General features: G+C 30.4%; 2 protein-coding genes across 3 annotated transcripts in view; both read left to right on the top strand.

Annotated features, from left to right (window-relative positions):
* Positions 1–12,577, top strand: part of LOC123260421 (glutamate receptor-interacting protein 2) — a 106,070-nt gene that overhangs the window by 15,839 nt on the left and 77,654 nt on the right. The gene's annotated exons all lie outside the window — the stretch shown is intronic.
* LOC123260425 lies at positions 1,864–3,333 on the top strand. The gene is made up of 2 exons (XM_044721518.1): positions 1,864–2,202; positions 2,277–3,333. The coding sequence occupies exon 2, from the start codon at positions 2,418–2,420 to the stop codon at positions 3,213–3,215; it is 798 nt and encodes a 265-aa protein (XP_044577453.1). The 5' UTR covers positions 1,864–2,202; positions 2,277–2,417; the 3' UTR covers positions 3,216–3,333.

Here is a 12,577-nt window from a genome sequence, read left to right as displayed (position 1 = left end):
CATTAAAGAACTTCGGAAACAATTCCAGAGATTACGTCCAGCTACTGTTACCAGGCACGGTGAGAAGAAGATCTTTGTATTCAAAGACCTTGCCACAGCGAGTCACGTCCCAGTCAGCATCCAAGTCAGAAAGATTTCAGTATGAAGTCTTTTAAAAAACTTCTTATAGAAGTCCTAATGTGACGTCTTAAGGAGCTCTTTTTTACGAGGTCAGAACTAAGAGCTCTTAATGAACTCATAAGTTTGGAGTCAATTTTCTGACATCTAACTGAGTCCCTTTTTTGGACTTCTTTTTGAGTTGCGTATAATGAGCTTATAGACATTATAAACAAAAACACAAATTTCTTTTTAATATAAAGCTGTCAAAATCTTATTCATTTTTCATTTATTACTTTCCTGATTGAGAAATTAAATTGAAAATGATTAAAAATAATTCGAATTAAATAATTTAAAACAATTTGAATAGATTAATATATAATAGATATACACTTGGCATAGGTTAACTCATTTCTCTTAATCCAGGTTAATTAAATTTTTCAAAAATTTTAAATTATATTATGAAGTAATAGGCAATAATGTTAAAATCTGGTTCGTAATCATACTAATTTAGATAAAATAATAAAATTGGATTCTAATCTGAAAAAATTATGTGAACTTTCTACATTTAAGGAGTACTTTGCATGTATCAATTTTAAACATTTTATTCGAATTTAACGATATCTTATAACTATATACTTATTAATTATTGTTGAATTTTTAATACTCATTAATTTATCTATTAGATTTTATATTGTGAAAAGTAAACAAAATTTATATAGACTATTTAAAAAAATATAACAGGTAGACTTTTGAATATTTTTTAGTATATAAATATTCGTAAAAGTTACTTTTTCTCTATCGATACACAGTATCAAATATAATAAATAATATAGACAATGATCGCAACATTTCATCACTATATAAACTTAGCTTATAAGAATAATGAGATGTATAACGACATATCGTTTGAACAGCGTAGGGGGTTAGGTATCGATCTAGCACGCGCGCGACTCGGGTTCGAATCTTAGTTACGGCAATTGCGATTTTCACTTTCTCTCTTTAAACCGACAATATTAGGTCTAACTAAAATAATAAACATTCGAAATCAGCATCGGTGCGTCATGAAACTCTGAATTATTTTTCATAATTTACTTTTATTATTATTATTATTAATATTATTTTTGTTGTGTTCTTATTATTGTTATCATTATAATAGCGTATAGAGATCAAAAATCATTCATTTGTGCGAGTTCAGAAAAAAGAGCTCTTTAAGAGCTCGTTTTGATGAGTTCTTAAAGTCTACAATAAGCGGCGCATTCGACCTCTTCAGAAGGTCTTAGAGACGTCTTTTAGACGTAGACTCTGACGTCCAAATCAGAAATCTGAAGTCATTCGGAATAACTTAATACGTCATTTTGCTATCTGGGAATCTATGTGATTTTGAAAATTCCTCTTATTGAAAAAGACAGGTAAAAATTTTCTATTGATTAAGTTTTTCATTTACTGAGTGAAAACTTACTTAATTATTTTTCTATGCGTTTAATTTAAGGTTATATTCTGAAAAAAATTATGGAGTAAAAAAACTTGATGAGAGCTATGCTGCCCTAGAGAATAAGTTCCAATCACAATTTGGAATAGTACCTGAATCTACTTACAGAAAGATTAATCAAGATCATTGTTCCATGATAGCCAAAGTGAAGAAATTATACAACGCTGAAAGTGTTATTTTTCATTTTCGTGTTTTATGTTATTGTTCATTTTTTCATATTAATACAATCGATCGTTTGCTTTACAGATCAATAAAAAAGAAGCTGCTTTCAATTTTACCCGACAGTTGGAAAGTCAGTCGTATAGCATCTGAATTTAACTGTTCTCGAAAAATGGTACTGAATCTTAAAAATGATATCAGTGAATCTGAGAATGTTGATTTAGACTCTGGTGAAATGACTACTAATACTTTGAATCCCACAAAAGTTCCAGGCAATCAGCTGCTTAAGTTAGATGTAAAAAAACTTGTCATTGATTTTTATGAAAGCGAAGAAAACTCAAAACAATTAGCGGGCATGAAAGATTTTAAATCTGTGAAGGATTGTGATGGAAATCGAACTACACATGTCGTATGTGTTTGTACTATTCATCAAAATGTAAAATTGATGTTAGAAGGTACTTGTGTATTTGACATTCTCTATAATTATACTAAAACTAGTTATTAATCTTATTACATTTATTCCATTTAGGATGTAATTTTCCAAAATTTGCGAAAAACACTGATTGGGTTGTAGAATCTCAGCCAATTTACAAAAATTTATTAAATAAATTAGTTTGTAACAATCCAAAAGAATCGTGCTTTTCCAGAATGTGCAATAGTTGTCCAAATAATGAAGAAATCGCTGATTATTTTCGTTTGTCGTTTAATGAATCTGATGTTAATGAAATCCAATATAAAATGTGGACAATCAACAGACCGTTGTAGTATTGTGAATGTTACTTCAGATTTCGAAGACTTCATCGAGACTTTAGTGACGCAACTTGATAAGCTTTTGAAACATGATTTTATTGCGAAAACACAAAGTCGATTTTTTTCTGATACAAAACTAAATTTAAAGAGCGGGGAATTCGCCGTAGTATTTGACTTTGCGGAAAATTATGCATTCGTTGTGCAGGAAGCAGCTCAAGGCTTTCATTGGAATAATGATCAAGCTACTATATTTCCAATGGTGATTTATTATAACGAAAATGATACTATTAAGCATTTGAGCTTTGTTGGTATTTCAGATTGTCTTAAGCACGACACAGTTTTAATTTATTTATTTCAAGAGCAATTGATTGCCTTTCTTAAAAAGAAGTTTGCTGTCATCAATACAATTTTTTACTTCTCTGATGGAGCTCCACAACAATTCAAAAACAATAAAGCATTTACAAACTTATGTTATCATTATGCTGACTTCGAAATCAACGCTGAGTGGCATTTTTTTGCAACTGCCCATGGCAAAGGACCATGCGATGGTCTTGCGGGTTCATTAAAACGATATGCTGCTAGAGCTTCATTACAAATGAACAATAAAGAGCATATACTGAAACCACAAGATTTATTTTCCTGGGGAACGAAAAATTTTACAAGCGTTGACTTTACTTTTATAGCTAATGACGATTATTTAATAAAAAAAATGTGTTAGACGTACGATATTCTCAATCGAAAACAGTGAAAGGTACACAGTCATTACACACTTTTGTGCCTTTAAAAGATGAAATTGGATATGCTTTCATTAAAACTGTGTCCACATCTCAAAAAAGTTCAAAAATAAAAGTATTTTAATTATAATGAATTTGCGTTTAATTTAATTGTGACGAAAAAAAAAATATGCACATCGGCAAAACGCTATATTTTGTGTAAAAAACTCTCAGCTTTCAGAAAAAAATTCAAATTTGAAGAATTTTGGGCTGCACACCGAAAAAAATCAATTTTTCCACTTTAATTCGATTTTTAAGGGTCTTCTGATGAGTTTATGAAAAAATAAATATTTTCATTCAAAAGCTGAGAATTTTTCCTACAAAATACAATGTTTGTCGATTTTGTTTAAAAATGTTTTTCATATCAGAAAAATTGACGAAAAAGTTGAAAAAAAATTTTTTCCAAAATTTCAAAAAATCATAATTTCAAGACCGCTGCGTATTAAGAGCTAAAACTCTCAGGGAATTTTTGTCTCATGATAGAGAACACCTCCATAAATTTTAAACATAATCCGCGAGGGTCGCCCCGTAAAAATGTTCTTATTTGGTGGAATGACCCATATAGTTATATTTAATTAGATATGATTATATTTGGCCATTTTTCATATATAATCATATATAACCAATTTATATATAAATATATATAATTATATATAAATATTTTTTCTCGGGTAGCCATTACATTCGTAATTTAAGTCTATAAATTGAGAATATCATATCATAAAATAGTTGAATTACATTTATTTTATGATAGAAGTAAAGTTTACGAAAAAAAAAAAATTTTTTTTATTTTAGAAATTTTGACCATTTTTTTAATATGATGTAATTATGACGTCCTTATGATATATAACTGATGTCAAAATTAATTACGCAGAAGAAAATTTGTTGAAAAAAAAGTAACATTTAATTATGCGGTTTTGGGTTCGAATAATAATGTCGAGACTGATTACATGCTGAGGAAGAAGATTTGGAGTTGAAAAATCCTGGCGTGTGCTGGGCTTGAACTCGGGTCCATTGAGTTCGGAGTCTTGAATGCTGCTCACTTGTTTGCACCACGATTGATATTAAAAACGTTTATTTAAATCTATATGAATTTAAAAGTTGGAAAGGATTAAGTTTATACGTTTTTCTCAAGTTTCATTAAGATTTATGATGAGATTACATAGAAATTGATGAATTTTTTCTAAATTTTATAAATTTTCAGAATTTCCATGAATTAATATTTCATTGGTCATAAGAACGTCATAACGATGTCATATTAACATCATAAATTCAGAAAGTTGAAAACAAAAATGTTTAGATTGTCCAATTAAACGCAAAATGCCACTTAAAGTTAAGAAAATTTCCCTAAATTCAAGAAAATTCATAAAACATAATTAAAGAGAATTATATTACTTTCATGAAAGCAATACTTTTGCAAAAGCCCATTTGTCTTCAACTATTAATATTTCAGCTACCAATCGTCGCACAGCAAATTAGAAGACATTTTTGGAAGCTGGAATGAATTTTCTATGAGGACCTGTCAAGTCATGAAACGAAAAAATTTTTCTAAGCCTCTAAGACGAAAAAAAAAAATTAGGAAAACGGTTGACCTTGAAGGCCATCCCTGTAACTTCCCGCTAATTCCATACTTAAAATTGCGCCAATGACGTTTTTGAGCTCTCTGAGCTCAAAGAGATTGCTTTCATATGCTTTTGAGCTCTTCGAGCTCAAAAGTCTGATAGAGATTTGATAAGACACTATTTTTTGAATTTTTAAACCGCAATAACTTTTGAATGAATAAACCGATTTTCACGCGGTAAGCAGCATTCGACACAGTTTTTCAAGCCTTATAAAAAATCTCAAATTTTGAATTGATCGCGTTAGGAATATCGGAGTTATTCCGAAAAAACACTTTTTTTGGTTTTCTTTCGTACACGATATCTCTTGAACGAATCAACCGATTTTGACCGGACTGGTGGCGATCGACGTGGTTTTTTGAGGTTAAGAGCTGATTAGTTTTTGGAGTTGAATCATCTAGCCGTTTAAAAGTTATTCCAAAAAAACAACATTTGAAAAAATTTTTTTTTTCAGTTTTTTGAAGATTTCTCGAAATCTGTTGATCTGAATCAAAATCTAAGTTTGGTCAAGCCCTTTCGAATGGCAACAACCGCGATGAAATCGGTCAAGCCGTTCAAAAGTTATAAGCGGTTCACATACTTTCACACACACACACACACACACACACACACACTCTCACACCCACACACACACACACACATACAGACACCGTGACAACCTCGCGGGGATAGTCAGGGAAGCTTCCTGTGACCTTCAAACGTCGAGATCTGATGAAAACTCGATTTTTGCAAAACGGAGTGAAAACAATAACTTCCCGATTTTTGAAAATCTTCGATTTTCTTAGCGGAAAGTTAAAAATTAAAAATTTTGAAAAAGTTTTCCTTCATGCCATTTTTAGCTAAAATTTTTTGTCAGAAAATCTACAAACTATAATCATGAAGTTTTAAAGCCTTAAATTGCATCTTTTTATATTTGCAATACGATCATTTTTCACTGAGATACAGCAGGTCAAAAATCGGGAAAAATTCAGACTTCTTTGTGGGTAGTATGCATAGAAAATAATTTATTCCAACTTCTAAATGATCACGGTTTTTTCTCACTATTAAATTTTTCATTTTCCATTATAGATACAATAATTACTAAAAAATACAACAAGTTTTACAAAAAATTTGCCTTATTTCACTCTCATACTCATTAGGTCAAAAGTGAGTTTTTGTAGCCGAATTGCTCGCAAAAATTTGACTTTGTCAAAGCTGATACTTATTTTGTAAAAAAATTATTTTTGACTTTTTTTAAGGAGTACCCCGTTTTGCCCTCAAAAATAAAAAATCTTTTTCTAAACGGCAGTTTAAAATTAGCGCTATTTATCTTAAACAGAATTAAAAAATGAAGACGATTTACTATATTTGGGTCCCCAAAAACTTAATATTTCTTTAGATAAATTCCGTTTTGTCCTCCCTCTTCCCCTATACTTTTTTTGAATGAATTTTTCACTGCTTAATTCCAACGAATCTATGATGGAAAACCATTGCTCCAAAGTTACATCAATATCATGTCAAACCATAACTTAACACTGACGCATCCTGATAAAAACAAGTATGGCAAAAGAATTGAAAAGTATTGGTTTTTTCATAACTGGTTTCTATTATCTTCAATACTTTTTTTTTTTAACAGGGTATAAAGATGATTTAAAAATGAAATCAGCCTTACGTACGATCGTGACTATTCACTAATGTAAGAAAAAGAGTTCAGAGTTACATCAGTATTAGGTACAATCAGAACTTTTCAGTGATGTAAAAAGATGAATTTAAACTTATGTCAATAATACGTACAACTGTGACTTTTAACTGATGTAAAATAGGGACTTGAAACTCACATCAGTATTACGTAAGACCGTGACTTACCAGTGACGTAAATGTATGATGGTAAAGTTACGTCATTATGACTTTAATAATGACTTTAAGTCATAATTACCGTATGACTTAATACGACATAACATTTTTTATATCAGAATGATGTAAAAATGACATCACAGGTTTTGACATCATAATAAGATCATAGGGAAAGTTAGTTTTACGTCAAACTTATGTCAAAATCTTGTGACATTCTTATGACATTCGACTGACGTCAGATAAACGTCATGTGTTCACTGAGTTGCTTTTGGCATGTTTAAATTTACTAAGAACTAATTTTATGATATTCCATCCCTAGAGGGCTGTGCGGAGACGTTCAAAATTGAAAACAATTTGTATCTTCCAATCTATAGCTTTTAGAACTCTGAAACATGGCTAGAATTTTTTTTAACACGTTGAAAATTGTCAAGAACAGATTTTACGAAATTCCATTCGTAAAAGGGATTGCGAAGGTGTTAAAAATAAGAAAAATTTTAAACTTTTAATCTATTGCTTCTACAGATTCGAGATTTGGTGAAATCATTATTTTTGTCATAAACTGAGAATGAATTTTACAAAATGTTACCTATGGTGGGGGTTTGCGGGGTTGTTAGAATAAAAGTTTAGAAAAATGATTAATTATAGTTCGGGGGCGATAATCTATCTACATATAACAGACTTTCTCTAAATATAGTTACTTATCACGATATCCCCGGAACTATAAGGCCCAGAGACTTGAAATTTGGTAGGAATATTCCTTTCGCCGAGTAGAGGTCAGCTAAGAACGGATTTTACGAAATTCCACCCACGAGGGGCTTTGCGGGGGTGTTAACAATGATAAATTTTCATTTTTAAAATATAGCTCCTGCAGACTCCAAATTTTGTAGGAATTTTCTGTAAGTGATGTAAAAATAATTTATGAACAAATTCGACGATATCCCACCCTACAGGGGGTTGCGATGGTTTACAATGAAAATTCTAAATTTTCAAGCTATAACCCCTACAGACTCCAAATTTTGTAGGAATGTCCTGTAAGTGATATAGAAATGATCGAAGAACGGATTTTGTAACGAATCACCTCCAATAAGGATCGCGGGGGTGGGTGTTAACTATAAAAAATCTTAACTTACAAAATATAGCTTCTGAAAACTCTAAATTTGGTAGGAATCTTTTATTTCTCATGTAGAGATCATCTCAAAATTGATTTCAATAAAGTCTACTTCCGATAGGGATTGCGGGAGTGGGTGTTAAAATCTAAAATTTTAGTTTCCAAACTGTAACTTCTGCAGACTCTAAATTTGGTAGGAATCTTCGTGTCTGATGTCAAGTTCAAATAAGAATGGATTTTCTCGAATTCTTACCCCAAAAGGGATTGCGGGGTTGTTAACAATGAAAATCTCTCATTTCCAAACAACAGTTTCTATGGACTCGAAGTTTTGTTGGAATCTTTTGTTTATAAAGCAGAAATCATCTCGAATAGGATCTTACGAAATTCCTCTCCCCATAAGAGTGCGTGAGTGATAATTGTCAAAAAATTCAATCCTTCAAATACAGTTTCTACAGATAAAGAATTTGGAAAAATCTCAAGAGAAACAGGAAATTACAGGGATGGCCTTGAAGGTCAATGGATTAAAATTTTTTTTTTTTCTTAATAATTATATTTTCTTATAACCATCGTCTCTTTGGCAGCGGTGGAAACGTAATTGTAAGTTTTCCAAGATTTAAATTCACATGTAGCTATTCGGTCAACGGATTAAGAATTTTACATACGTTTTATTTTTGCTGATCACATAACCGATGAATTATTTTTATATCAAGATCGTGGGAATGTAACAGATTAAAATGAATGTATTTTCGAAACACTTGAGATGTGGAAAAGAAATTTGACTACTTATTTTAAGAGAATTCGTAAAAAATATGTACAAATAATTTTGTTTGAAAAATTGATGCCACGGAGGAAACTTTAATAAACGGCAAAATTCGTCGCACTTTAGGCTAAGCAGATTTAAACTTTGCTTATGAGACCTGCAATTACTTTAACTGAAACTTTCAATGCTCATTTCAAATATTTTTCTTCGTGTCGATTAATATTCATTTTTGGAAGAAAGCCACGGGGATCGGTATAGTGATTGCACATTGAAAGTTACACCCGAGTCAAAATTAAAAACATATTTTAAGCCTCCACAACCTACTCGAGGAGTTATAGGCTGAAATTATGGTTTTAGATTTTTTCGACTATGATGACGCGTATATCAGAACCGTAATTTCAGCCTACAAGTGGTATATTTGTCCGCTTTTACCAAAGTTAGGCTGAAATCACCGTTTTAGAACCATAAATTGAGCCTACTGAGCCTACATCTCTACCGTAAAAAAAATCCTTATTGGTTAATACGATGTAGGCGAGGGGAAAGAAAGGAAAGGGGAATGATTGGATTCAGATAAAAATGGCTGCTGTTAGCGGCATGCTATGTCCGGCGCATGCCATTTGATAAAAAAATGATAAAAAAAGGATTTTGCCAATGTCATATCTATATTTTATTTATATTGTAGAGCTATCGCAAATTCAGACTGTGTGACTCTTAATTTAAACCTAACATTCGCTAATTATAGAAATAACATGAAAATCCGTTCTAACCGAGATTCGAACCCGAGCCGCGCGCTTGTCAGACCGATAACTAACCCCTACACCGTACGACCGATGAGTTGATTTACATCTCATCATTCTCATAAACTAAATTTATATGGTGACGATTTTTCTGAAATTTTTGTATCTTTCTCTACCTTATTGAAAATAATTTTCAAAATTTTTTCAAATTTTCTTACCCAACCAAAAAAAAGTTACAAGTTATTTAAAGAAACATATGTTTTTTTTTTTTTGTTAAATAACCATAACTTTTTTGAAAATTGACTTATTGAAATATTTTTTTTTGAAAATTTTTGTTTTTAAATGTACTTTTTAGAAAAAAAAAATCAAAATAATAATTTGGATCAATATTCAACGTTTTTTTTGAAACTTTCGGAAAAAAAACGAAAATTTCGGGATGAATGCCATTTTTGATTTTCGATTTTTTTTTATAAAATATTTCAGCATTTTCTGCGAATTTCCTGAAATTTTAAGAGTGGCATTTTTTTCTTACTATTTTTTAGAAATGAAAAAAAATTTTTTAAATGTTTGTTTTCGTTATAGCACTAAAAATTTTTCAGCAGATTTAAAAACTTCAAAATCCGAGAAAAAATAAAAACAAAAATTAAAAATAACAATCATCGAAAAGATTTGATTATTATTTTTCAATGAAGTTAGATCAAAAATTAAAAAAAGCATTCAATTTTTTTTTGTATTTTTTTTCCAAAACTACATGCAACAACAAAAAAATGAAATTGTTGTTTGATCCATTTTGGAGCAACGCATGAACTTTCAAAAATTTTGAGGCAATTAATTTCAAACAAAATTTGTTTGAAATTATTTTCATTTACACAGCAAAAAATATTTTTGTTGAATGATTTATAAACAGTAGACTTGAATGGAATGTGATTTCATTTTTTTACACGTTTAAATAATTTACATATCCTAAATTCAGGAGAATTTGAGTATTTTCTCACTAAGACTATAGTTTTGAAAAAAAAAAAATAATCCAATCTTATCGATGATTGTCATTTAAATTTTTTTTTTCTCGGATTTTGAAGTTTTTTAAATCTGCTGAAAATTTTTCAGTGGTATAACGAAAAACAAACATTGAAAAAAAAATTTTTTTTTTCAATTCTAAAAAAGACAATAGAAAGAAAAAAAATGCCACTCTGAAAATTTTAGGAAATTGGCAAAAAATACTGGTTTTTTATAAAAAAAATAAATCGGAAATCAAAAATGAGCATCATCCCCAAATTTTCGTTTTTTCCAAAAGTTAAAAAAAAAAACGTAGAATATGAATCCAAATTATTATTTTTTTCTAAAAAGTACATTTTAAAACAAAAATTAAAAAAAGAAAAAATCCCAATAAGTCAATTTTCAAAAAAGTTATGGTTATTTAACAAAAAAAAAACATATTTTTCTTTAAATAACTCGTAACTTTTTTTTGGTTGGGTAAAAAAATTTGAAAAAATTTTTAAAATTGTTTTCAGTAGGGTAGAGAAAGATACAAAAATTTCAGGAAATCGAAAATCGTCGAGGTCAATAGTGGTCGATTTGGCATGAAATGCCCCATATATAAACCCGAATATGCTAACGATAAACATTAGAAAAAGTTTAAGTTGAGATGTTATTGCTTATTACTGTCCGTATATTTTATGGATTATTGATCAATTGTTGCAACATTAATTACAATACCCGGGAAAAAATGATCAGGACTGATCAGACCTGTTCATATCTGATCAGGCCTGAAATCCGACCTGATCAGCCCTGTTCATGTATGACCAGGCCTGAAATTAGGCCTGATCAGACCTGTCCATGTCTGTTCATGCCTGTTCATGCCTGCTCATGTCTGTTCATGTCTGAAGCATTAAATACGCTCAGACCTGATCAAGCCTGTTCATGCCTGCTCATGTCTTCATGTCTGAAGCATTAAATACGCTCAGACCTGATCAGATCTGATCAAGCCTGTTCATGCCTGCTCATGTCTGAAGCATTAAATATGCTCAGACCTGTCCATGCCTGTTCATGTCTGAAGCGTTAAATACGCTCAGACCTTTCCATGTCCGATCATGTCTGTTCTAGCCTAATAGAAAAGGATTAAAACTCCATATATCAGCTGACAAGAACTGTTCATGCATGATTTACCCTCTTAAATGATATTTTAAGTCTGGAAGAAAAATTTTATCGAACTATAGACTGCAGTTCTATTTTTAAAATTAATTTGTTCCGTATGACGTATCAGTTTCTATCCCCTTATAAATTTTAAATGTACGACTTTCATCAAAAATTTCGGCTTATATAAGCATGAACTTTTTAATTTTCCATGCCAAAACGATGATTTTTAACGATGAATTTTGACGCAATGACATAAAATTTTTTACTGTGTTCCATTGAATACGCGAAAAATGAGATTATTTAGTAAAAGTTTGAGTTTGATAGCGTGAAAATACCAAAATATATCAGTTGATATCGATAAGTCCTTTCAAGGTGTCTGTTATTATCTTAAGCTACGCCTTGGTCCATAACAGTAGTGTCAAAGGCTGTTAAATTGTAGAACACACAAATAATTCTCCATTTCCTATACGTTTTAATTAAAAAAAAACTTCAATTTTAAAAGAAAACAATAAAATTATAATTACGGAATGAACCTTGAGGAAATTTTTTTATTTACTTTACATAGAACCATATGTTAATGGAGCGAAAAAAATACATAGCCGTCCCAAATAAATCACTCTAATATGCACAGTAAAAAATTTTGCATCATTGCGTCAAAAATTTTTGTGTTAAATATTTAACACTTTTATGTGTAAATTTAACATTTATTCTGTTAAATCAACACAAAAAAGTGTTAAATATTTAACATAAAAATTTTTAACAAAAAATTTTTTGATGCTATGACGCGAAATTTTTTACTGTGTATAATTTGTTATTAATAATTAATAAATTAAGTATAGAACTCCGTTAACTATAAGGATAAGTCATGTATAAAATTTAAATTACTTAAAGTAGTTTGAAAGGTACTCTAGAATTAAGATAAGTCATTGGGTCAATAGGTAAAGTATCAGTCTGAAGAGCGCAACGTACATGGTTCGAATCCCCGTCGGCACGAATCTTGTTTTTTTTTTTATGGACCTGATCGAGTCAGGCATGAACAGATCTGATCAGACATGAACATGCCTGGCCAGGTCTGATCAGACCCGGTCATTTTTCATATCTGATCAGACCTGAA

Source organism: Cotesia glomerata, linkage group LG3 (assembly GCF_020080835.1).
Source record: "Cotesia glomerata isolate CgM1 linkage group LG3, MPM_Cglom_v2.3, whole genome shotgun sequence".
In the NCBI taxonomy this organism is placed as follows: Eukaryota; Metazoa; Arthropoda; class Insecta; order Hymenoptera; family Braconidae; genus Cotesia; species Cotesia glomerata.
This window is presented reverse-complemented; position numbering and strand designations above follow the sequence as displayed.